We start from the raw sequence: 23708 nt of genomic DNA on the forward strand, positions 1-23708 counted from the left end.
AATTGTTTTTCATTTGGGACTGCTCGCCTTACGGTTAGGGCAGTCACTGTAGCGGTGTAATGGCTTGTAACAATAGAAACATAAACCATGATCAATACAATATTGACGAGAGGGACGCTTAATTGGTTGTTTGTTTGCTTGGAAAGGTTTGTGAGTTCCCTTTCTGCCCCCTCTTCCGTGTGAACGATAAACAGCAGCAACTTGAGGATGATGATCAGTAGTAGAGTCCATAGGGACTGGGTTAAGAGCAGCGGCCATATGGATGTCTCCATCCATATCATAGGTGGTGAAGGTAGGAAATGAACGGTTGGTGATGGAAACTGTTTCACTGGCAGCTTCCATAGCAGCATCAACAGTGGTAGGGCGAGCTAGAGCTACCATACGGGCAGTATCAGGAGTAAGACCGCGATAATAAAAAAGTAATTCTCCCTTGGGAGTCCAAATGTTTGGAGGCATCAAAGCTAATAGTTGTGAAAACTTTTGATTATAAGCGTCAATGCCAACGGTAACTTCCTTCAAGCGTTGGAACGCATTGAGGATGGCATGAGGGTCGATCATACCAATAAACTTATTTTTAAAATCCACAAGGAATTGTTCATAGGAATGTTGGTCATGATTACGGATCCATTGGACATACCATTGAGCAGCGGGTCCAGTTAAGTTTCGGCCAAAAAAAGCTATACGATCCACATCTGTTTGGAGGTTTCGAGCATAAAGTTGTGCTTCGACAGTAACAAGGAAATCTGGTAGTTTAAATAAATCATAGCGACCAGAGAAGCGCATTGGAGCAGTACTGTAGTATTTGGAATCGGATGGGACTGGAGCAGGAGCAGAAGTAGGGTCAGCGGTTAGGTTAGTAGTTGGAGCAGGAGTAGTGGTTGGTGCGGTGGTATGATGTTCTGTAGCCGTAGATGCATCAATAGCGTCTAAAAATTCGTTCATATTTAAATTATTCGAGGACATGATGAAATAAACGCTACCAGTTGTTGTAGTATGGTGTGGTGAAGTTCTTTGTGTATTCCAGGGAAGCGCAAATAATATTAATAGTAATTCAAATAATCGAGACAGTAATCAACTATAGTCGATAGTATAATTACTAAAACGGTCTTATATATTAAGCGGCTTATATCGAGCTAATGTACTTATTCGAAGTTACTTGACTTGTTACTTGCTTGTTCTATTTTGTTTATACATAATATATAAATTATTTACAAGAAACGATTATGGAAGATGATCTTTTATCTCCTGAAAACGTTGTCCTTTTATATGTTTTCTGGAGCTCGATCGATTATTCAGATTACTACATTAATGACTTGACTGATTCAAACCCTAAAATTTATTATATTAATTTAGGTGCACTACTGGATTAGAACTGCATCCCAATTCTCTAATCATGGTGATTAGTAATACACGTGGGACTTAATAAAACAATAGGTAAATTCTAGATTTGCCAAGATCTTATGTAATCCAATCTTTTTATTATGCAGCATCTAATGTTGTAGCACATGTATGGCTTATTAATACACTAATTGGTTCTAGATTCATTCAGGATCTTATGTAATCTTGATGGTTATAACTATTCTATTCCACAACACTGTTTTTGCTGTAGAATAGAATAATAACAATTACCATAATTAAAGAATTAGGGTGCAGTTCTAATCCACTAGTGCACCTAGATTAATGTAATAAAATTTAGGGTTTGGATCACTAAGCACGTTAATATACAAATCTGAATAATTGATCGAGCTCCAGAAAACATATAAAAGGACAACGTTTTCTGGAGATAAAAGATCATCTTCCATAACAGTTTTTTCGTAAATAATCTATATGTTGTATACAAACATAAATAAAAAAAGCAATAATCCTTAATTCTCCTATATATAACGTTTTTATATATTTGTTATTGCCCTTACTATTCGTTCAATAGTCCTGTTAAAGAATTAGTCCTAAGTCCAAACTATAACAGCTTTTTGTAGAATAGAGACGTTATTAATATCAAGATTATATAAGATCCTGAATGAATCTAGAACTATTTATTATTTTAATAAGCCATACACATGCTACAATATTAGATGCTGCATAATAAAAAGATTAGATTACATAAGATTTTGGCAAATCTAGAATTTACCTATTGTTTTAATGAGTCCCACGTGTATTACTAATTACCATGATTAGAGAATTGGGATGCAGTTTCTAATCCACTAGCGTACCTAAATTAATGTGATGAATTTTAGGGCTTGAATCAGTCAGGTCATTAATGTATAAATTTGGATAATTGATCGTGCTCCAGAAAACATATAAAAGGACAACGTTTTCTGAAGATTAAAGATCATCTTCCATAACCTTTTCTTGTAAATAATTTATATATATTATTGCTGGAATTTGGAGCCCCCAACGTCCATAGTAATGGCAGACATTATTAAGTTATAGATGCTTTTTTTATTGTGTACTAAATACATGTATAAACTTATTATATAGCGTATATAGTATAAATTCTTGTATTTACTTCAGGGCTTCTTTTAAGTTTTTCATTTCTTTTGAAATCTGTGAAAAACATATTTGGTGAAAAATAAAATGTCTTCCTGATATCATGGTATATCCGAACATCACATAATATATAGAAAAACTAATTAAAAATAACTCCTATGGAAATGACAGTAATAAACTCTCATTTTCCAACATTTTTTATTAGTTAAAGACTTTCTTATGACAACAAGTGTTATTTGTGGTGTTCAGATATATAGAAGAAAAGAAAATTTTGAAAAGAGAGAAAGGAACAAGATATAAAAGTGCTGAATTCGAATGTTCTAGAATAAATAAATAGACCAATTAGATTTTAGTGAATATTAATTCTTGGAAAGTAGTGGTATTTGTGTTTAATACAGTCATGACTTAACTTATTAGTAGGTTAGATCTCTGGTTTCTTAAAAATCTATAAAAATAATGTACATAATTATATGATATGTTATATATATATAAATATAAATTGATCTCTCTTCTTTTGAATCTCTCCTTAAAATTTTTCTTCTTGAAAAATATTTTTTTTCTCTTTTAATTATCATTATTAACGAAATAATAAAACATTCTTTAATAAAGAAACCTAATAGACATACTGTCCATGTTCTAACATTAATTGATAAGCAAAAAGTGGAGAATGTAGTGTTTGTTTATCAGTAGGTGTAAGCAAACCTTATCAACAATTTGATACCATGCGTATATAAGATAGGCCAGATATGAAAATATATAAAGCCAACATTTTTTCCTATCATGTTTCTTCCCTTGCTCATTTTTTATAGATCATCCTTGTATAATACATACAAATAAAAGAACCAGAGAACTTTATTATAATTTATATACTATATCTATCTAATATAATATTGAGAATGTTTACTATATACCCAATGACTACAGGCGCTCATTCTCAACAAAAAGAGTGTTTTATTTGCTCTTACACAACACATATGTATATGTTTAAATAGTATGTATAAACAGAAAAGACTAACAACTGATATATATAAACTAAAAAATATCTAATATGTTTATCGGTTGAGGCCACAGGCATCCAGGAAAAATTCATACCAGAATGCAAGATATCTATTGTTTGCATATCAGTAAATGTAAATAAAACATAGTGATAAATTTGTGTCGTTTGTACGCGAGTTTTGTCAATTATGAAAATATACAAAGCCAACAATTCTTTGATAGCATGTTTCTTCATGTATAGATTTTCCATATGTCATCATTTTTATATTGTATATGCCAGAGAAGATCGAAAAATAATAATATCATTTTTGTACCATATAGATATATTATAATAATAATTGAGAATTTATACTACATATTAAATGAATACATGCGCTAATTCTCAAGTCCATAGCTGCTTTCGATTTAAAACTTATGTTTTTTACCATTATTTTTTGTAATTTTATAAAAACTTTTATTTTCACCAGTTTAATATGTAATATATTTGATAACTTCTTTTTATTCCTAACTTCATGTAATCACAAGTATTTATCTTAAATTTAAGCATTTAACTTTAAAGTTATTGTTTCATATGCGCTGGTTGTTATATTGTTATTTTTGTCGTTTATATAGGTGTCGGTTAAAGATTTTATTCTATCTTTTACTTATTGAATAATGCTTATAAAGAATTGTCTAATTTTTTTGATACTTCTTTATTTATTTTTCTAGTTCTCCAATACTGATATTTTCCTTAACTATTTCCTTTAACCTTAATTTGATCTAATATTTGTTGAGAATGAGGACCTGTAGTCATTGGATATATAGTAAACATTCTCAATATTATATTAAATAGATTTAGTATACAAAATCATGATAAAGTTCTTCACTTTCTTTCTCTATATACAACATAGAAATAATAATATACAAAAGTTGTAAATAAGATAAAAATAATGTATGATGAAATCCTTGACTTTATATGTTGAAATATGATTAGGATTACGTTTGATAATCTAAATTCGTCGTACTAAGTGATTAAAAGTTATGAAAATTTATATTAAAGAAGATTCGAAGATAAAACGAGTATACTGTATAATATCGTATCTTGTATATTACTTATATAGAAAGAAAAAGAATAAGCAATACAAAAAAAACTTATAATACCACCAATATCCTATTGTAAGTTACATTATCTTATTATATTAGTTTAAAATGAACTCTACTAGAATTTTTGATTCCGAAGCCTTGCGTCAACATTATATATGTTAATACTAAGGCATTTTCTTCTACGAACAGTAAGATATTTAATAAACAAACTCAATAACATTTGGTGACCTCTCAACAATTATTACTCAACAATTTATCGTTTAGTGTCTGTTAAAATCTTATTGTTCTATATATTTCATTATAGAACATTCTATTTCAACAATATTTTTATTTTATGGTGTAAATATAGTATGAAGAGTTTTTAATTGAAGATTTAATACATAGTGTGTTTTAGTTTATTTTTTAATCTTTTTTAATCTAAATTTTTAAAATTTTTCACCCATCTCAGAATGAAGTTAGATTATTAGAGACACCTTGTAAGAGTTGTTGTATGTAAATGGATGAATCGGATCAATTAATATAAGTATAAACACTCTTACGTAAGCTCCATATATCATTAATTAATAACCCTGATGTTGTATTATTTCTTCTTTTTATCCTTGTTGTATGATATTAAGAGTTGCCTCTTCATATCACTACTAAGATGTATTTAAATAAGATGATTACCCCTAGTATATATCTCAATAATCAAAGGCCTCTTGACAAGACCTGATATAATTATCACTCTCTGGAAATCCTCCAATCAAATTCAATATCTTATACGAGCCACTGTGTACATGGCTGTATCATTCTTCCACCCAGACACTCAGGTATTACCCTCAGAATTGCGAATCTTTGGATTTCCAGTTAGGTTCCTTACACACCTCTAACCATATTTCAATAAATTACATAAATTATTTTAAACAGAATTTTTTTAAGATAAGAACTAAATTTATAGGACTTATATTAGAAAAATTAAAAGAAGAAATACAAGACAGGTGAAGTAATATATTTAAAAGAGAAAAGAAAATAATTTGGTGTATTCCTTAATTAAAAAGACTGTGTAGGTTAATTTTTTAATATTAATTAGTATGTTAAAAAATCATATAAAGCCAGAGAATACATTTTCAACGACTGACTAAGAAAACTAGTATGATTTTTAGCAAGTGAATTTCACCCATGAAAGAAAAAACCCACTCCTTTATGGAAGGGGTAGAAAATGGATAACATGTCTACCAAGTTTGTTTATTAATGAATATTTTTTATTGAACTGTAAGGAATGATGGTACCAGAGAAAAAATTTTTAAGGAAGAAAAAAAAGTTATGAAGGATTAATTTGTACTTATTTACAAATATAATATATTATTGTGTATGTTATTTATACAATTTCTTAATAAATGAGAGATTCAACTGACTAATAACTTATGTCCTAACAAAGCTAGATACAAGTATCACTACTTTAAAAAATTTTAATCTTCTTCTTTACTGGACCTCGAATTAGCTTTAAATAGTAAAAAATATGGAAAAGAAATCCCAGCAGACCGCTTTTACATATTAAGAGTCATTTTAAAACAGTTTTTCCAGTTAGTTGAAAAGGTAAACTACTGCAAAAACTATCCACATTAGCATTTATTTCTATAAGGTATGTGATTAAAAAGGAGAGAAGTATATTTTATTTTCGATTAAGGTTACAATATTTACTATGTTAATAAGTTACAGTTCATTTGTTGTTTCACTATTGAGTTACTTTCTTTTATATGCTGTTGGATACTTGGATTGCAACTATAGTATAGATTTAACAAGGTATCATGGCTTCTTAGAAACATTACACTATCATTGATCTTAACTATGTTGATATAACGGATATTCACATACGCTTAAGGATCTGACTATTGTAGTGCTGTAAGATAGCTTCTATATCTTCCTTATTATATATTTTAATTTCAATTCAGATTTTTTATTCCATGAATATACTTTGAGTGTTTGAAGGAATAGATGGAAGAAACCTTTTTTTTGCATCTTTTAAAATCTTGTAAGTTCCATATTCAGCAAAAGATGCGGAAGGATATAACAGATTAATAGAACAATAAGATATAAGTATTGTTATTCGAGAAGATATCTATATTTTTTAGGTATAACGCCTCTAATATATTTAGTAAATATAACAAATCATTCATGTGCGATTCTACGTAATTAAAAAATAGCTAACTCTTTCTCTTACTTTCACTTTGTGTCCCTTTTTTTTTGATATATAAAAAGAGTCTCTTTTGCTTTACATATTAATATAAATACATGTATATAAATATATAGTTGTTTGGTATAAGAGACTATAGTGTTTTCTAATAAGCGTAGTACATTTTATATTCATAGATATACATATTATTTTATTTATAACAATGTGTACGTATACATAAGGGAAATAAGCACACAATTAGTGAATTTGGAAAAAAATGGTTTTTGGCACTTTGTTTTCGCTTTTAATGATCATATTTCTAGTTAATTTTTTGGATAAAATTGCATGTAGAGGAAGCTTTTAACAATTTTGTATTATTCATCAAAACTTTTATTATTATCTTTGAAATAAATTAATGTTAAATTTTTTTTAATCACAATTTTTTTTTAATTAAAAGGGGTTTGAGATTCTATTATCTTTTAAAATATGATCAGTTGACTTCAAAAGTATAAGACAGTAAATTTTCTAACCCCAATCTCTTTATTAAATATTGTCAAAATATGTAATATGAATATGTGCTTATTAAAATGCTTATAGAGGAACTATTAGATTGTATTATTATGTCGAATCATCTAGATCCTTCAGCTACAAGAGACAGTATTGTTGATTCGGCATGCATAATCATATATATCTTCAACATATAAGTTGTTTGAAAAACAATCAGATAAATAACAAAACTACACAGCATGCACAATATTTGAATATTATATATGTTTATATAAAATTATTTAAGTATTTAATTAATTAAACTTCTTTATTTCCAAATTTTCTATGTGCATACAATTTAAACAATCATAAATAATAATAGGCTGACAAAATGAGCAACATTCCAGTTCATATATATAGTGCTACCCTTACCCTCATATGATACAACAGAAGGTGCACCTTCACGAGGTGCTGCAATAACGGTTGGTGATGAGGATAATTGTTCAGAAACATATTGGGAAACTTGTGGCATCACTGTAGGTACTGATGTTTCTGGTCTTCTAGATTCAACATTACCTACTGCAGTGCTAGATCCTCTAGAGTTTCCAGATATTGGTGGATTTTCATTATTGGTGTACATTTGAGAAATAGTAGGGGAAGCAATAGAAGCGACTGGAGTTGCATTGGAAACAGCAGAAGATGAGCTAATCCCTTCTTGTTGGTTCTTTGAATAAACTGATTCAATAGAGCCATGTCCAATGATAGCAGTCACACTTGTTCCAGAAGTTGCGGATGGCTCTGGACAATAAGTTGTAGTCATAGTAACTCCATTAACAACCGTAGTCAAAACAACTAGAGTGCCACTCAAAGTAGATTCAATCTTTTCACTAGGAATAGTTGAGTTTCTGTAGAGAGGAGATGGTACAGAAATTGATGATGTCATAAAGCTACTAAATGAAGATGGTGTGATTATAACAACAACAACTTCAGTAGAGGAAGAGCCATTGCTGTCAGTGACTACAGTTGTGTAGGTAGATGTGGTTGGAACACTGACTGCACTAGTAGTAGTAGTGGATAAGGTAGATGGAGCTGGTGTGATCACAACAACAACAACTTCGGTGGAAGATGAGCCTTTGTTGTCGGTAACAATAGTGGTGTAGGTAGATGTGGTTGGGGCAGTGACTGCACCAGTAGTAGTGGTTGAAATGACAGAACCAGATGGGTGTGGTGTAATCACTACTACAACAACCTCAGTAGAGGAAGAGCCATTGCTGTCAGTAACAGTGGTGGTGAAGGTAGATGTGGTCAAGGCAGAGACATCACCAGTAGTGGTCGTATAGAAGGTAGATGGAGCTGGAGTGATCACAACAACAACAACCTCAGTAGAAGATGAACCGTTGCTGTCAGTGGCTACAGTTGTGTAGGTAGATGTGGTTGGGGCACTGACTGCACCAGTAATAGTGGTTGAAATGACAGAACCAGATGGGTGTGGTGTAATCACTACTATAACAACCTCAGTAGAGGAAGAGCCATTGCTGTCAGTAACAGTGGTGGTGTAAGTGGTTGTAGTTGGGGCAGAAATATCAGCATTAGTAGTGGTGTAGATAGTTGGACCACTTGGAGATGGAGTAATCACTACTACAACAACCTCTGGGGATGAAGAACCGTTGCTGTCAGTGACAGTAGTGGTGTAAGTAGATGTTGTTGGGACAGAAACTGGACCTGTAGTAGTGGTGTAGGAAGTAGATGGAGATGGAGTGATCACAACAACAACAACTTCTGCAGAGGAAGACCCATTGCTATCAGTGACGGTAGTAGTGTAAGTAGCTGTCGTCGGAGCAGAAACATCTGCAGTAGTAGTGGTGTAGATAGTTGAACCAGTTGAAGATGGAGTAATCACTACTACAACAACCTCTGGGGATGAAGAACCGTTGCTGTCAATGACAGTAGTGGTGTAAGTGGTTGTAGTTGGGGCAGAAACATCTGCAGTAGTAGTGGTGTAGATAGTTGAACCAGTTGAAGATGGAGTAATCACTACTACAACAACCTCTGGGGATGAAGAACCGTTGCTGTCAGTGACAGTAGTGGTGTAAGTAGATGTTGTTGGGACAGAAACTGGACCTGTAGTAGTGGTGTAGGAAGTAGATGGAGATGGAGTGATCACAACAACAACAACTTCTGCAGAGGAAGACCCATTGCTATCAGTGACGGTAGTAGTGTAAGTAGCTGTCGTCGGAGCAGAAACATCTGCAGTAGTAGTGGTGTAGATAGTTGAACCAGTTGAAGATGGAGTAATCACTACTACAACAACCTCTGGGGATGAAGAACCGTTGCTGTCAATGACAGTAGTGGTGTAAGTGGTTGTAGTTGGGGCAGAAACATCTGCAGTAGTAGTGGTGTAGATAGTTGAACCAGTTGAAGATGGAGTAATCACTACTACAACAACCTCTGGGGATGAAGAACCGTTGCTGTCAGTGACAGTAGTGGTGTAAGTAGATGTTGTTGGGACAGAAACTGGACCTGTAGTAGTGGTGTAGGAAGTAGATGGAGATGGAGTGATCACAACAACAACAACTTCTGCAGAGGAAGAGCCATTACTGTCAGTAACAGTGGTTGCGTAAGTAGTTATAGTTGGGGCAGAAACATCTGCAGTAGTAGTGGTGTAGATAGTTGAACCAGTTGAAGATGGAGTAATCACTACTACAACAACCTCTGGGGATGAAGAACCGTTGCTGTCAGTGACAGTAGTGGTGTAAGTAGATGTTGTTGGGACAGAAACTGGACCTGTAGTAGTGGTGTAGGAAGTAGATGGAGATGGAGTGATCACAACAACAACAACTTCTGGAGATGAAGAGCCATTGTTGTCTGTGACTGTAGTAGTGTAAGTGGTTGTAGTTGGGGCAGAAACATCTGCAGTAGTAGTGGTGTAGATAGTTGAACCAGTTGAAGATGGAGTAATCACTACTACAACAACCTCTGGGGATGAAGAACCGTTGCTGTCAGTGACAGTAGTGGTGTAAGTAGATGTTGTTGGGACAGAAACTGGACCTGTAGTAGTGGTGTAGGAAGTAGATGGAGATGGAGTGATCACAACAACAACAACTTCTGCAGAGGAAGACCCATTGCTATCAGTGACGGTAGTAGTGTAAGTAGCTGTCGTCGGAGCAGAAACATCTGCAGTAGTAGTGGTGTAGATAGTTGAACCAGTTGAAGATGGAGTAATCACTACTACAACAACCTCTGGGGATGAAGAACCGTTGCTGTCAATGACAGTAGTGGTGTAAGTAGATGTTGTTGGGACAGAAACTGGACCTGTAGTAGTGGTGTAGGAAGTAGATGGAGATGGAGTGATCACAACAACAACAACTTCTGGAGATGAAGAGCCATTGTTGTCTGTGACTGTAGTAGTGTAAGTGGTTGTAGTTGGGGCAGAAACATCTGCAGTAGTAGTGGTGTAGATAGTTGAACCAGTTGAAGATGGAGTAATCACTACTACAACAACCTCTGGGGATGAAGAACCGTTGCTGTCAGTGACAGTAGTGGTGTAAGTAGATGTTGTTGGGACAGAAACTGGACCTGTAGTAGTGGTGTAGGAAGTAGATGGAGATGGAGTGATCACAACAACAACAACTTCTGCAGAGGAAGACCCATTGCTATCAGTGACGGTAGTAGTGTAAGTAGCTGTCGTCGGAGCAGAAACATCTGCAGTAGTAGTGGTGTAGATAGTTGAACCAGTTGAAGATGGAGTAATCACTACTACAACAACCTCTGGGGATGAAGAACCGTTGCTGTCAATGACAGTAGTGGTGTAAGTAGATGTTGTTGGGACAGAAACTGGACCTGTAGTAGTGGTGTAGGAAGTAGATGGAGATGGAGTGATCACAACAACAACAACTTCTGGAGATGAAGAGCCATTGTTGTCTGTGACTGTAGTAGTGTAAGTAGATGTTGTTGGGACAGAAACTGGACCTGTAGTAGTGGTGTAGGAAGTAGATGGAGATGGAGTGATCACAACAACAACAACTTCTGCAGAGGAAGACCCATTGCTATCAGTGACGGTAGTAGTGTAAGTAGCTGTCGTCGGAGCAGAAACATCTGCAGTAGTAGTGGTGTAGATAGTTGAACCAGTTGAAGATGGAGTAATCACTACTACAACAACCTCTGGGGATGAAGAACCGTTGCTGTCAATGACAGTAGTGGTGTAAGTGGTTGTAGTTGGGGCAGAAACATCTGCAGTAGTAGTGGTGTAGATAGTTGAACCAGTTGAAGATGGAGTAATCACTACTACAACAACCTCTGGGGATGAAGAACCGTTGCTGTCAGTGACAGTAGTGGTGTAAGTAGATGTTGTTGGGACAGAAACTGGACCTGTAGTAGTGGTGTAGGAAGTAGATGGAGATGGAGTGATCACAACAACAACAACTTCTGGAGATGAAGAGCCATTGTTGTCTGTGACTGTAGTAGTGTAAGTGGTTGTAGTTGGGGCAGAAACATCTGCAGTAGTAGTGGTGTAGATAGTTGAACCAGTTGAAGATGGAGTAATCACTACTACAACAACCTCTGGGGATGAAGAACCGTTGCTGTCAGTGACAGTAGTGGTGTAAGTAGATGTTGTTGGGACAGAAACTGGACCTGTAGTAGTGGTGTAGGAAGTAGATGGAGATGGAGTGATCACAACAACAACAACTTCTGCAGAGGAAGAGCCATTACTGTCAGTAACAGTGGTTGCGTAAGTAGTTATAGTTGGGGCAGAAACATCTGCAGTAGTAGTGGTGTAGATAGTTGAACCAGTTGAAGATGGAGTAATCACTACTACAACAACCTCTGGGGATGAAGAACCGTTGCTGTCAGTGACAGTAGTGGTGTAAGTAGATGTTGTTGGGACAGAAACTGGACCTGTAGTAGTGGTGTAGGAAGTAGATGGAGATGGAGTGATCACAACAACAACAACTTCTGGAGATGAAGAGCCATTGTTGTCTGTGACTGTAGTAGTGTAAGTGGTTGTAGTTGGGGCAGAAACATCTGCAGTAGTAGTGGTGTAGATAGTTGAACCAGTTGAAGATGGAGTAATCACTACTACAACAACCTCTGGGGATGAAGAACCGTTGCTGTCAGTGACAGTAGTGGTGTAAGTAGATGTTGTTGGGACAGAAACTGGACCTGTAGTAGTGGTGTAGGAAGTAGATGGAGATGGAGTGATCACAACAACAACAACTTCTGCAGAGGAAGAGCCATTACTGTCAGTAACAGTGGTTGCGTAAGTAGTTATAGTTGGGGCAGAAACATCTGCAGTAGTAGTGGTGTAGATAGTTGAACCAGTTGAAGATGGAGTAATCACTACTACAACAACCTCTGGGGATGAAGAACCGTTGCTGTCAGTGACAGTAGTGGTGTAAGTAGATGTTGTTGGGACAGAAACTGGACCTGTAGTAGTGGTGTAGGAAGTAGATGGAGATGGAGTGATCACAACAACAACAACTTCTGGAGATGAAGAGCCATTGTTGTCTGTGACTGTAGTAGTGTAAGTGGTTGTAGTTGGGGCAGAAACATCTGCAGTAGTAGTAATGTAAGTAGTAGATGGAGATGGAGTAACTACAACAACAACAACTTCTGGAGAAGAAGATCCATTAGAATCTATGACTGTAGTTGTATATGTAGTTGTTGTAAGAGAGGCAACGTTACGCATAGTTGTCATGGTAGTTGATGAAAAAGGTGTTTTAATTAGGACAATAACCTCACCAAAAATGGAACCACCAGAGTTAGTAACAACAGTTGTATAGGTAGTTGTTGTTAAAGTATTGATACTATGAGCAACAGTACTTGACAAAGTAACATATGACATTGGAGATTCGATCATAACAATTTTACTGACGGTCATGTACCCATCTGTCCCTGTAAAAGTGGTAAGAGATGTAGTTGTTGTAAGCTTAGTGATAGTAGTTGTTACTGTAGTAGTAGAGCTTACTGTTGTCACTGGAGATGGGGTAGCCACAAGGATGATTTCTTTAATAACTGGATGATCATCGTCTAGGTAACTAGTAGTCACAGTCGTAGCATAAGTAGTTCTAGATTTTAAACTTTTTAGTGTGCTTACACTACTAATAGATGTAAACGTTGTAAAACTTGTAGAAGTAGTAAAAGAATAAGTAATAGAGATTGGTTCACAGTTATCTGAAGAGTTATCAAAACCTGAATACACAGAAGTGCCGATATTTGTGTCTTTTGTTCCGTCTGGAAGAATAACAGTTAATTGATTTTTTGCAATTAAAAGGGCATTGATAAAATATATTTTAATAGGGTAAGACCTACCTGCTTCTAGGTAAAGTTCTCTTATTGTCGGAGACTGAGCATCATATTGATTAATAAATGTTGCATTGGTACCAAAAAAATCGCTACTATGTGCACAACAATCAAAAGCAGTACCAGCACCAACAAAAATGATACCTGCATCGTCTACTTGATAAGAGAATCTGTAGAGACCAGTTTGAGGAGCCACATAATAACCAGAAAGTGCCACAGAAAAATTTGTCGCAGAAAATTCAGGGTAAAAAGGAATTGGTCCTCCAAATTGCGAAAAGAATGGATTAGTAACACCTGTTACTGTTGGTCCTGGTTTTAAAATACTTAGGTATCCTCCGCTTAAAAACTCTGTAGAATGAGAATACCTGAGATTACCATATGGATAATAATAAAACTGGGCAGTGAAGCCTTGCGTCCGGTTATTTATGGCAGGACATGCTGATGGACTATAACCAGCCAATACAATTTTTATTAATGTGATCAAAAATATTAATAACTTAAATATTGATCCATTCATAATCTTATATTTTTAAGCATAAGTGATGGGGGGAGGTATTTATTTTCTTTAATGAAAATGAGATTGGATTTAATATCGATAACGTCTAGTCTATTAGCAAAACAGAGTGTAAAGTTGAAAAAGCACGAAGAAAGCCAGTTTATAGAGACATTACAGTAGAAAAAATTTTTTTGTGTTTTTGTTAGCTCACTCTTATATATACAGAGATTGTATTTTGATATACGAAAAAATTATTAAAATACGCAGTTCTATAGATGAATAATAGCAATATACAAGTCTTTTGTTTTTCTAAAGATATTAAATCGGAAATGATATTTAGAAATGCCTTAAAGAGCGAATTAAAAATTTTTAGCCTACATTTATTTTCAGTTTTTCATTTTTAATAATGCCCTGCATTGTATAACAATAGATAGAGATTATTTTTGACTTTGTATTTTATCGGAACAATTTTGAATATGTTGAGAGATGTTAGATACTTAATTGGAATATGCGCATACTTTAAGAAGAACTTAGTTATTCTGTGAATATTTGTATATTTATTTATGGTTATATTGTTAGAGAAAAACTGTATTGTAATCTTTTTGTAATTCCCTAGGTGGAATTTGTGGTCTTATAACATAAAGTATACGAATTCAGGAATGTTCATCACAAAGGAACACTACTTACGTAACAAGCAAATTTCATTTTTCCAAGATTACAAAACCCTAACAAAAAATTGAGGATTATCGGTTCAATTTCGAAGAATTATCTATGACGTCATATTGATACAGAGATTCCTTCTCATTTCTCAGGTTTTTGCTATACAAAAACAATTAGAATTCTAGATGAAATAATAAAATAAAAAAGCAATAAAAGGGTGTCGTATTTTTATCAAACAATACAAATGAACTACATTTTGCATACTGAATTAAAAATTTTTACCTTTGCAATTCGCGAAATATCAGTAGCAACCAGATTTGGTCACTTCATATTAAGGAAATTGTAAGGCCAGATTGAAAATTTATCTATTGTTTTTTTTTTTTTTAAAAAGTTATTCATAAAAATTCTACAGAAACCTCACGTGTTTATAAAAATAATACCTGATTTACTCGATTGATTTTTCTAAATACTGGATGAACAATAAAACGAAGATCGTTTAATAAAAAGCTTCTACTTCATGTCTATTAAAAACTACTGGGGTCAGTGGTGTTGTCCTTTATACCCTTTCTATATATTGGAAATATCGGACTGGTATACATAAGTAATTTCTACAGTGGATGAACCCTAGTAAATAGATAGGTCAAATAGAAAGGATGTTTAGTATTCTTTGAACAAACAAAGCTTAGCTAAGAATAAAAGGAAACAAGTCTTTGTAAATCGATTAATGGTGGATGTAAGTGGAAAAAAAGTAAGACTAAAATAGTTAACAAATGAAGTTGTTTTATTTAGAAAATATCTATACATGAATAAATAGTCATATCCTTTGTTATGATAGTTTTATAAGGAACTGTTTATAAACAAAGAAAAATTAAGTTTCAATAAATGTGTATTTTAAATGAGATTCTTTTTATTACAAAATGGCAAAGTTTTTAATAAAAGGTTTGGTTACTGACCTATATCCTAGATGAGTCGGAATGACATGGATAATTCAATATTTTCTTTGTTTTTTTTATGGAATTGAATTGAACTTTTTATTTTAACTGTATTTTTATTTATCTTCACTATAGGTGCAAGTGATTTTCCATTGGATTGTAAAAAAAAATAAAAAGAAAAGAAGAAATTAGTTCAGGATGAGCAATACTTTTGTCTGTTCTTCCAAATAAATATTAATGACATTCACAATCTGAAACTGGTTTTGAACTTCTCCATAAAAGATATTTGAATAAAAAACAATTTTACTTGATGATGAAACATATAAGTTATTGGAGTCATTTATTATTAATCTCTTCTTATACATTGGAAATATTTTAATACAGTAGATTTTGATCCTGTAAAGACTCTAAATTTTGTAATGAAAAAAAATGAGAATCTCTAAGGATTTCTGTGTGACCTTATATATATAATTACTTTAAAAAAACACTATCTCAGAAGTTTACTTAATAAAAAGGTGATTGGAGAATAGTAAAAAAAAAACAGTGATTAATTACAAGTAACCCATATTATGGTTAAGATATGCAAGTTGCAAATTAATTATAAATGATTTTTATTTTTTGCCCTGTCAAATAACCATTACTGGAAAAGATATTTAAAATATTAAACAAAAACATCTCATTATTTTATCTAAAAGAAAAAAATGCCTATAGTATTCTTATGTCTTCAACTGCATTAGTTCAATAAAAAAGAAAATATGGTTTATTATTTATTATTGTGATGTTCTAAAATGACACATAAAAAAGTTGTATATTAATGAATATGAATAGAAAATACAAAGAATAAAGTCGTTAAGTATAATTAAATATCATTAAAGGTTGAATATAAGAATAGATTTCTCTTGTTCATTATAATTTTTTTGACAATTTGCCTGAGTGTTTTGGTACTCTTGCCAACCAATACAAGAATATACCAGCACAGTAGTTAAATACAATATATGCACAGAAAATACCATAGTTTCTCCATCTTCTGCCGTAAATAGATCCAACAGTTGCTAAGAATACGTTGGTTTCAGAGAATTTACAGAAATGGCAAATATCCGTGGCATCTGGATCAGATAGGTAACCGGTACCCATCATCTGAATATACGGGGCCATATACTGTCCACATGTCATACCTTGGGGAGGAGTTAATTGAACATATTCGTAATCTGCACATTTGACTGGGACATTAGCAACACCGATTGATAACATTGCATCAATAAGATATGTGACAGGTGACACACGATACATAAATATCCAAAATCTTGGTAACAAATTTTTTTGTACCATAACACCACAGAAGGATAAGGACATAGTGAATAGTAAATTAGCGATGTGCGCAGCAGTTTCTGCCACTTCATTCCATGATATAACTAAAATACCCATAGAACCTATGTAAACGTAGAAAGCAGTGGTGAACAACCAGAATAAAGCTCCTCTTTCGTGTAATTGGTTAGCTGCAGAAGCATTATTATAGAATCCCACAGCATAATAGTAAATGCAATAAGCAATTGTACCTGCAAGAATATTCCAAGGAGCTTCGACGATAATTTGAGCTATAATAAAAGCTTTCCATGAAAATGTCCTTGAAGGACGTTCTCTTGCTTCATATAAATCCCTTTGCTGAACAAAAGAGGGTAAATATTGCTGTAAAATCGGATTAAAGATAACCGTATACATGAAGATAGATAACATTTGATTTTGTAAACCTTGCAAGGATCTATTCGCTTTAAAAAATGTAAAACCAATGAATAGTTCATTAAAAATAGTAAGGATAAATTTTGACCACAGGTAACTTGGCGTTCTCCAATATTGTTGGAACAAACGAATACAAACCAACTTACATTGGTATGGTATAGAGGTTGCAAATTGTTTCATTGTCTCATTAGGGGATTCTTCTGTAACTTTTGGGAGCTCTGCCTCCATCCAAGTTAACTCGTTTTGAACTGCCTTATATTCCTCTGAATTTCTCCAAACTTGATGATAATCTTGAGTTGCAACGGATCCTGGGGCAGCACCAATAACTTCTAACATCCATTCTGCTGGATTGGCATCTGGTGGACATTTATGAGCACCATGATCCTCAAAATACTTGATCATAGTTTTACAACCGTCACCTAGGTCACCAAAATATACAGTTTGACCACCTTTTTGCAAGAATAATAAACGATCAAATTCTTGCATTAATATGGCAGAAGGTTGATGAATGGTACATAAAATTGCCTGACCATGTGTGGCCAATTTTCTCATTAATTGACAGGTAGCCCAAGCAGTTTGAGAATCTAAACCAGAAGTTGGTTCATCTAAAAATACTAATAACCTTGGCTTTGCTGCTAGTTCCACACCAATTGTTAATCTTTTTCTTTGTTCTACATTTAAGCCTTCACCTGCTTCACCTACAATGGCATCAGCATATGGTTCCATTTCTAAAATCTTAATAACTTCTTCAACGTAAGCATTCTTATCAGCAATGGAAACCGAGGCAGGTTGCCGTAAATAAGCTGAAAATCTTAGTGATTCTCGAACAGTAGCAGTTTTCAAATGTAAATCTTGCTGTTGACAGTAACCAATTGATCTTGCAAATGACTCATCACGTAAGCGCCCATTGACAAAGATTTTACCGGTAACAACACCCATTGTTACTCTTTCAGCCAAACAATCCAATAAGGTAGTTTTACCAGCACCTGAAGCACCCATTAAAGCAGTAAGAGTACCAGGTTTAACCCATCCATCAACATTATTTAAAATTCTTCTATTTTCACCTTTAATCTTAATATCGTAGCAAACATTTCTCCAATGGAATATGGCTTTTGAGTCTGATATTTTGAAGTTATCAATATCATTATTAAGCTCCTCACGATGTGATCTAATACTTTTGAGTACAGTTTCGTCTTCTGCAGTAGAATTAATGGTTTGGACACTTTTAATCCTTGCTAATGCAGTATCTTCAGAGCTCTCACTATGTTCAAAAGCTTCTTTAGTGATTGGATGTGGATGATACGTCTCATTATTAGATGTGGCAGAATCTTTTAATAAAGCGGCGTCAGTTAACGCATTATCTTCATTCCCAGCAAACTTTTCGATGTCTGATTCATCTTTAGCCTTTTTATCCTTGAGTTTACCTTCCTTTTTCATTTTTCTTACCACAGAATATGGAAAAACTAACATTTCACCTTTTTGTTTAGCGCCCTCATTATATTCACAAAGTATCAAGTAGACGAAAAAGAAGAAGACAAGGTAAGCCATACCAACACCAAAACCTCTCCATTTATGTTTGTGTTCATACTGATAACTTGCTTTCAAATAGTTATCACCAAGAACATAATCTTCACCGGGAATTGAACCAACAACATTACAAACCCTTTCACTACCAGTACTGTTCACATAAAAGGGCCCCATTGGAATGTAAGTAGAACATGGATATTTAATACTGTGAAATTCATTAATCATCAAGGATTCAAAAAGATATGCTAACGGATTGATATACCAAATCTATTTTGACCAACCTAACATACTAGTCTTTGGAATTGCAAACCCAGTATACATGGCCATAGCCAACAGCAGCATAGATGCAGGAACCATAGCTTCCTGAAGCGTCTTGGTGAGAGAACCTACACATCTGAAAAGGTGAGACATAGTGAATGTGGCTACAATGTTGATTAAGAAATAGAAGAAAAAGACACCACCATTTCTACGGAAATTGACTAAGAAATAGAAAATAATGTTAAAACAGATGGCTGTTACCAACTTAGCAGGAATCTCTGAGATAACAGAGGCAAATGCTTCCGCACTTGGGTGGTATAATGAATAAGTTCTATGTTTTTCAGTTATTGGTCTTGCTTCATAAAGAGAAAAAATTTCCAAAAGACATGAGAATGCATTAAATAGAATAGCAAAGAACATAGCAGCACCACGGAAATAGAATGTTGCTGTGTCCGTATGTAACATAACCTTATAGAACATTGAACCTAAAATAAGAGCCATGCAAGAATTACCACAAACTTGCCATAAAGTAATACTTGAACTTTGTTTGATTCTCCACCAGTTTCTAATCAAAATGTATTTAATCTGTAACCCATAACTAACGACATATGGGGATGAAGGTTTAGCTCTTTTCGATTGTTTAGCTATATGAGCCTGTTTAACAATCTCTTTTTCTTCGTCTTCATTTCTACTTAATGTTTCTTCAATTTCAGCCATTAACTTCTTATAGTTATTAGATTTTTTCCAATAATCATTCATTTCTTTTGCATTTTGTGGGACACGGACACCTCTTTTTGTATACTCTGGATTAATGATTCTTTCAGCAGGATTGGTGATAGCAGTTAAAAAATCTGCTGTAGTTTCACGTTCAGGGCATATATAACCCATATCGAGAAAATACTGCTTGGCTTCTTTGGCGGGCCCATAATATATTTGATACCCATTATCAAGAACACACACTTTATCGAATAAATCATAGGCATCTTGGGAACATTGATAAATAGCTACGGTAGCAGCAGTATTAGCTATTTCAGCTTGTATTTTTAAAGCACGAATAAATTCTAAGGCAGTAGCAGAATCCAAACCTCTGGTAGCATTATCCCAACACTGAAATTTGGACCCACATATAGTAACTTCAGCAATAGATACACGCTTTCTTTCACCGCCAGAGACACCTCTCACCAAATCATTACCTACTTTTGTATTTCTTGTATGTGAAAGACCATATGTTGCCATGACGACCTCAGTTACATGTCTAGCCCAATCATCTCTTGATACACCTTTAACTCTATTTTGTGGAGTCTTTAATCTAGCAACAGTATATAGAGTTTGGTACACAGTAAGATGTGGTAAATGGATATCTGATTCAGCGTTGTATACAACTTCACCACGATAATGTTTTTTAATATCCTTTGGTGATAAACCACTATACCAAATAGTGGAATCTTTACTTATATCAAACCCATGTGTGTTTGATGATATGGATTTCAATAGTGTGGTACAACCAGAACCTGGTCTCCCAAGAACAACTAGCAATTCACCGGGATTTAAACAACCTTCCATAGGTTTCAATATTTCGAATTTAGAAGTTTTTTTTAGAGGAGAAAATTTTCTATAGAGACCCATTAATAACTTGAAGGGCAAGTTTTCGAAAGTTGATTGATAGGTGACATCAGCAGAATCACCAGTAGCAGATAGATTCTTCCATGTACAACCCAGAGAATAAGGTTTATAAAAATCAGGGTCTGCAGAAGCCAAATTGGCCATGTTTTGAACCCATGCCTTTGATGAAAATTTATCACTTGTTGGGTCTAGTCTTGGATCATAACCTTCAGCGTCAGGAGAAGCAAACACTGGATTGACACCAGGTAAATCTTGTGAGAGTATTGATTGGGTATCAATTTTTGTAATACTATTACTGGCAGTACTTAAATTATTTAATGAAGGGGAATAATTAGAATTTTTCAGGTTTTCGTTCTCATTGGATATGTTATTATTTCTATTGTTGTTAATAGAATTAATTGAGTTATTGCTAATGAAACTTTGTTTAGTTAAGGACCTGGCCAAAGATCTGATTTCTTTTTGTGCAGATTCGTCCATACCAGTATATGGATGTTGTAAGGAGTAATTATCCTTTATCGAAAATGTTGTGAATTTTGAACTGGATGATAAATCATTCCTATCATTATTCTCTATATTGTTAGAATTTACAGACATAATTTATTTTTATTAATTAATTAATTAAAATAGTATGATTTGTTACTTATTTGTATTTTTTTTATTACATCAATTTAATAAACTAAAAGAAGATAAAGTCAATAATTTTATACTTAACTGGGAAAAGAAAGGGTAGGTAATAAAGAGTAAGTTTAAGAAGATAAGTTAAGTTGCAAAATACAAAACTGTATTAAAAAAATAGAACATAAGAACTAAAAAAGAGACTAGAATGTATATCTTACGATAGAATATAGTTTAATCTATTAACTACAAGACTATATCTATCTATCTATGTATATATATATGTGTGTGTTGTTTTGTCTGTATGGATAATTGAATGTATTGTATTGTATTGTATTTGACTGTATTGAATGTTTTACAATACCCCAAAAGTTAAATCCGCGGAATATGATTATATTTTGCAAATTAAATGTGTTACTGAAAAAAAAAAAAGGAAAAAAAAAGGAAAGGAAAAGAAAAGAGGGAGAAACAGAAGAAAAGGGGAAAACAAACAAACAAACAAACAAACAAACAAACAAACACTTAATTAGTAGGGGATAAATGTAGCAGTTAAAATTTGGAGTAGTATAGAGAAATTCGAGAGTTGAAAATTAGAATAGAAAAATATGAAGACAAATGTTTTCTTTCTTTTTTTAAATGAAATCACCTCAACACTATAGCTCAACTTGGTATAAACATATATAGTATTTTTTTTAGTTTCTACTTCTGCTACTAAGAAGGATATACTAGCTACAAGATTTGATTCGGTCAATGATATTTACCATTCTCTTTGCTTTACTCTTTTATTAATTTTATAAATAGATAATCAAGCAGACATACAGAAAATAAGATTACTTATCTACTAACGATTTACTATAATGGCATTTTGAATTATATCCCTCCTATGTAAATCTTATCTTCTACTTAATCAATTTAAAAAAAGTATTTGTATATCAGCATCTTTTGTTAAGAGGTTATATGATTGTGAAAGAAAAGAAGGAGGACAGAGTGAAATATAATCGATTAGGCAATACTGGCCAACCTTTTAATGAAACTTTATTTTGAGTTAGTGTTTTTGTTTCTTCACCTTTAATGATGTTGTCAAAGGGGATTTAAGAATTGTTTCAGAAGAATATAACAATTATCCAATAACTAAATTAGAAAAGCACATAGAACATAAATTTGATTGTTAGGATATAAGCAAAGTAGAAATAGGGGGTGGGGAGCGATGTGGGGAAGAACGTCACTTTCTTTTGAACCAAATGAAAAACAAAAAAATAGGGAGAAAAAAAGTTTAAGAAATTAGGGGATTAGAAGTACTCATATTTGATAATATCTATTGTTCGGGGAACTAACTATTTTCAAAGAAGTTTTTTTTCTTTCTAACAATAGAATTGTTTTAGAAAGTCCGTTTTTAAATATGTTTCTATTTTTTTTATTGAACGGAGAAAGGGACAACCTATTATTTATCTTTGTGATAGCCCCGCAGAAATATTTTGCCGTACAAAAAAAAAGGATAATAAAAAAAAAAATAAGATATTCTCAAAGGGGTAAAAGAGAATGTGAGTAATAAGAATAACATTAGCGTAACTTAGTGTATTATATGTGACTTGTTTAACAAAACTAGTCAATCATTTTATTCAATATTTTAAAAAAACAGGAGTTTCAGAGAACCCCTTTGGATATTAGACCAAACAGATCTTTATGTAAAATATTATTGAATTTTGCCGCAAAAGTTTATTTCCACTCTGTTTAATTTTCTTTTTGTTGAGCAACATAGAAAACTTTTTCTTCCTTCTTTATAGCTTCGTTGGTTTAGTAGCCGTAATTATAAATAAATAGTGATTAACCAAAAAAAAAAAAGACTTGTTTTTTGTTTAATTGATCTTTAAACTGATTGTACACCTAACAGTTAACTTTTACTATTTTAAAAAAATAAAAATATTCAATAATATTTACCTTTAGAAGATATTTTAACAAAAGACAAATTGAATAAGAAAAGAAAAAAAGCAAGCGATTGGATCCTAGTTTATATAGGAACTTGTAAGTTTCATTCAAAAGGATTCAAAATATTATGAAAAAAAGGAAGATCTAAAGAAGTTAAAGGTAAATAATTTAGTTGCACTTGTTTCGTAATTCAATGTTATTGACTATGGAATATATAAGTTTTTTTAAGTAGATCGCTATCGTATATATATATATATATAATCATTGGTATTTGTTTTGTCATGGACAAATAAAAATAAAATGAATGGGATACTTGTATTCTTGGGACAAGAACGACTGTACATTTAAAAGGAGGAAACGTGTAATTTTAATGATACTTAGTTAGAACTTAAGGAATTTATGTTTTAGTTAGAAACTGTAAGACCTTGAG

At 33.1% G+C, this 23708-nt stretch overlaps 4 protein-coding genes across 4 annotated transcripts; all 4 read right to left on the minus strand.

The window, feature by feature from the left end:
- Positions 1 to 9: 9 nt before the first annotated feature.
- On the minus strand, positions 10 to 963 carry PWA37_001469 (uncharacterized protein; the record flags this gene model as incomplete). Its single annotated transcript, XM_064858095.1, has 1 exon — positions 10 to 963. One exon carries the CDS (start codon positions 961 to 963, stop codon positions 10 to 12), a length of 954 nt encoding a protein of 317 aa, XP_064714802.1.
- Positions 964 to 7562: 6599 nt separating this feature from the next.
- Positions 7563 to 14021, minus strand: HKR1 (Hkr1p; the record flags this gene model as incomplete). Its single annotated transcript, XM_064858096.1, has 1 exon — positions 7563 to 14021. One exon carries the CDS (start codon positions 14019 to 14021, stop codon positions 7563 to 7565), a length of 6459 nt encoding a protein of 2152 aa, XP_064714803.1.
- A 2477-nt stretch (positions 14022 to 16498) lies between these two features.
- PWA37_001471 (uncharacterized protein) lies at positions 16499 to 19081 on the minus strand (the record flags this gene model as incomplete). Its single annotated transcript, XM_064858097.1, has 1 exon — positions 16499 to 19081. The coding sequence occupies one exon, from the start codon at positions 19079 to 19081 to the stop codon at positions 16499 to 16501; it is 2583 nt and encodes an 860-aa protein (XP_064714804.1).
- A 42-nt stretch (positions 19082 to 19123) lies between these two features.
- PWA37_001472 (uncharacterized protein) lies at positions 19124 to 21331 on the minus strand (the record flags this gene model as incomplete). The annotated part of the gene is made up of 1 exon (XM_064858098.1): positions 19124 to 21331. One exon carries the CDS (start codon positions 21329 to 21331, stop codon positions 19124 to 19126), a length of 2208 nt encoding a protein of 735 aa, XP_064714805.1.
- Positions 21332 to 23708: the final 2377 nt, after the last annotated feature.

This window comes from Arxiozyma heterogenica (assembly GCF_036370985.1).
Source record: "Arxiozyma heterogenica strain weizmannii chromosome Unknown scaffold_17, whole genome shotgun sequence".
NCBI classification, from domain to species: Eukaryota; Fungi; Ascomycota; class Saccharomycetes; order Saccharomycetales; family Saccharomycetaceae; genus Arxiozyma; species Arxiozyma heterogenica.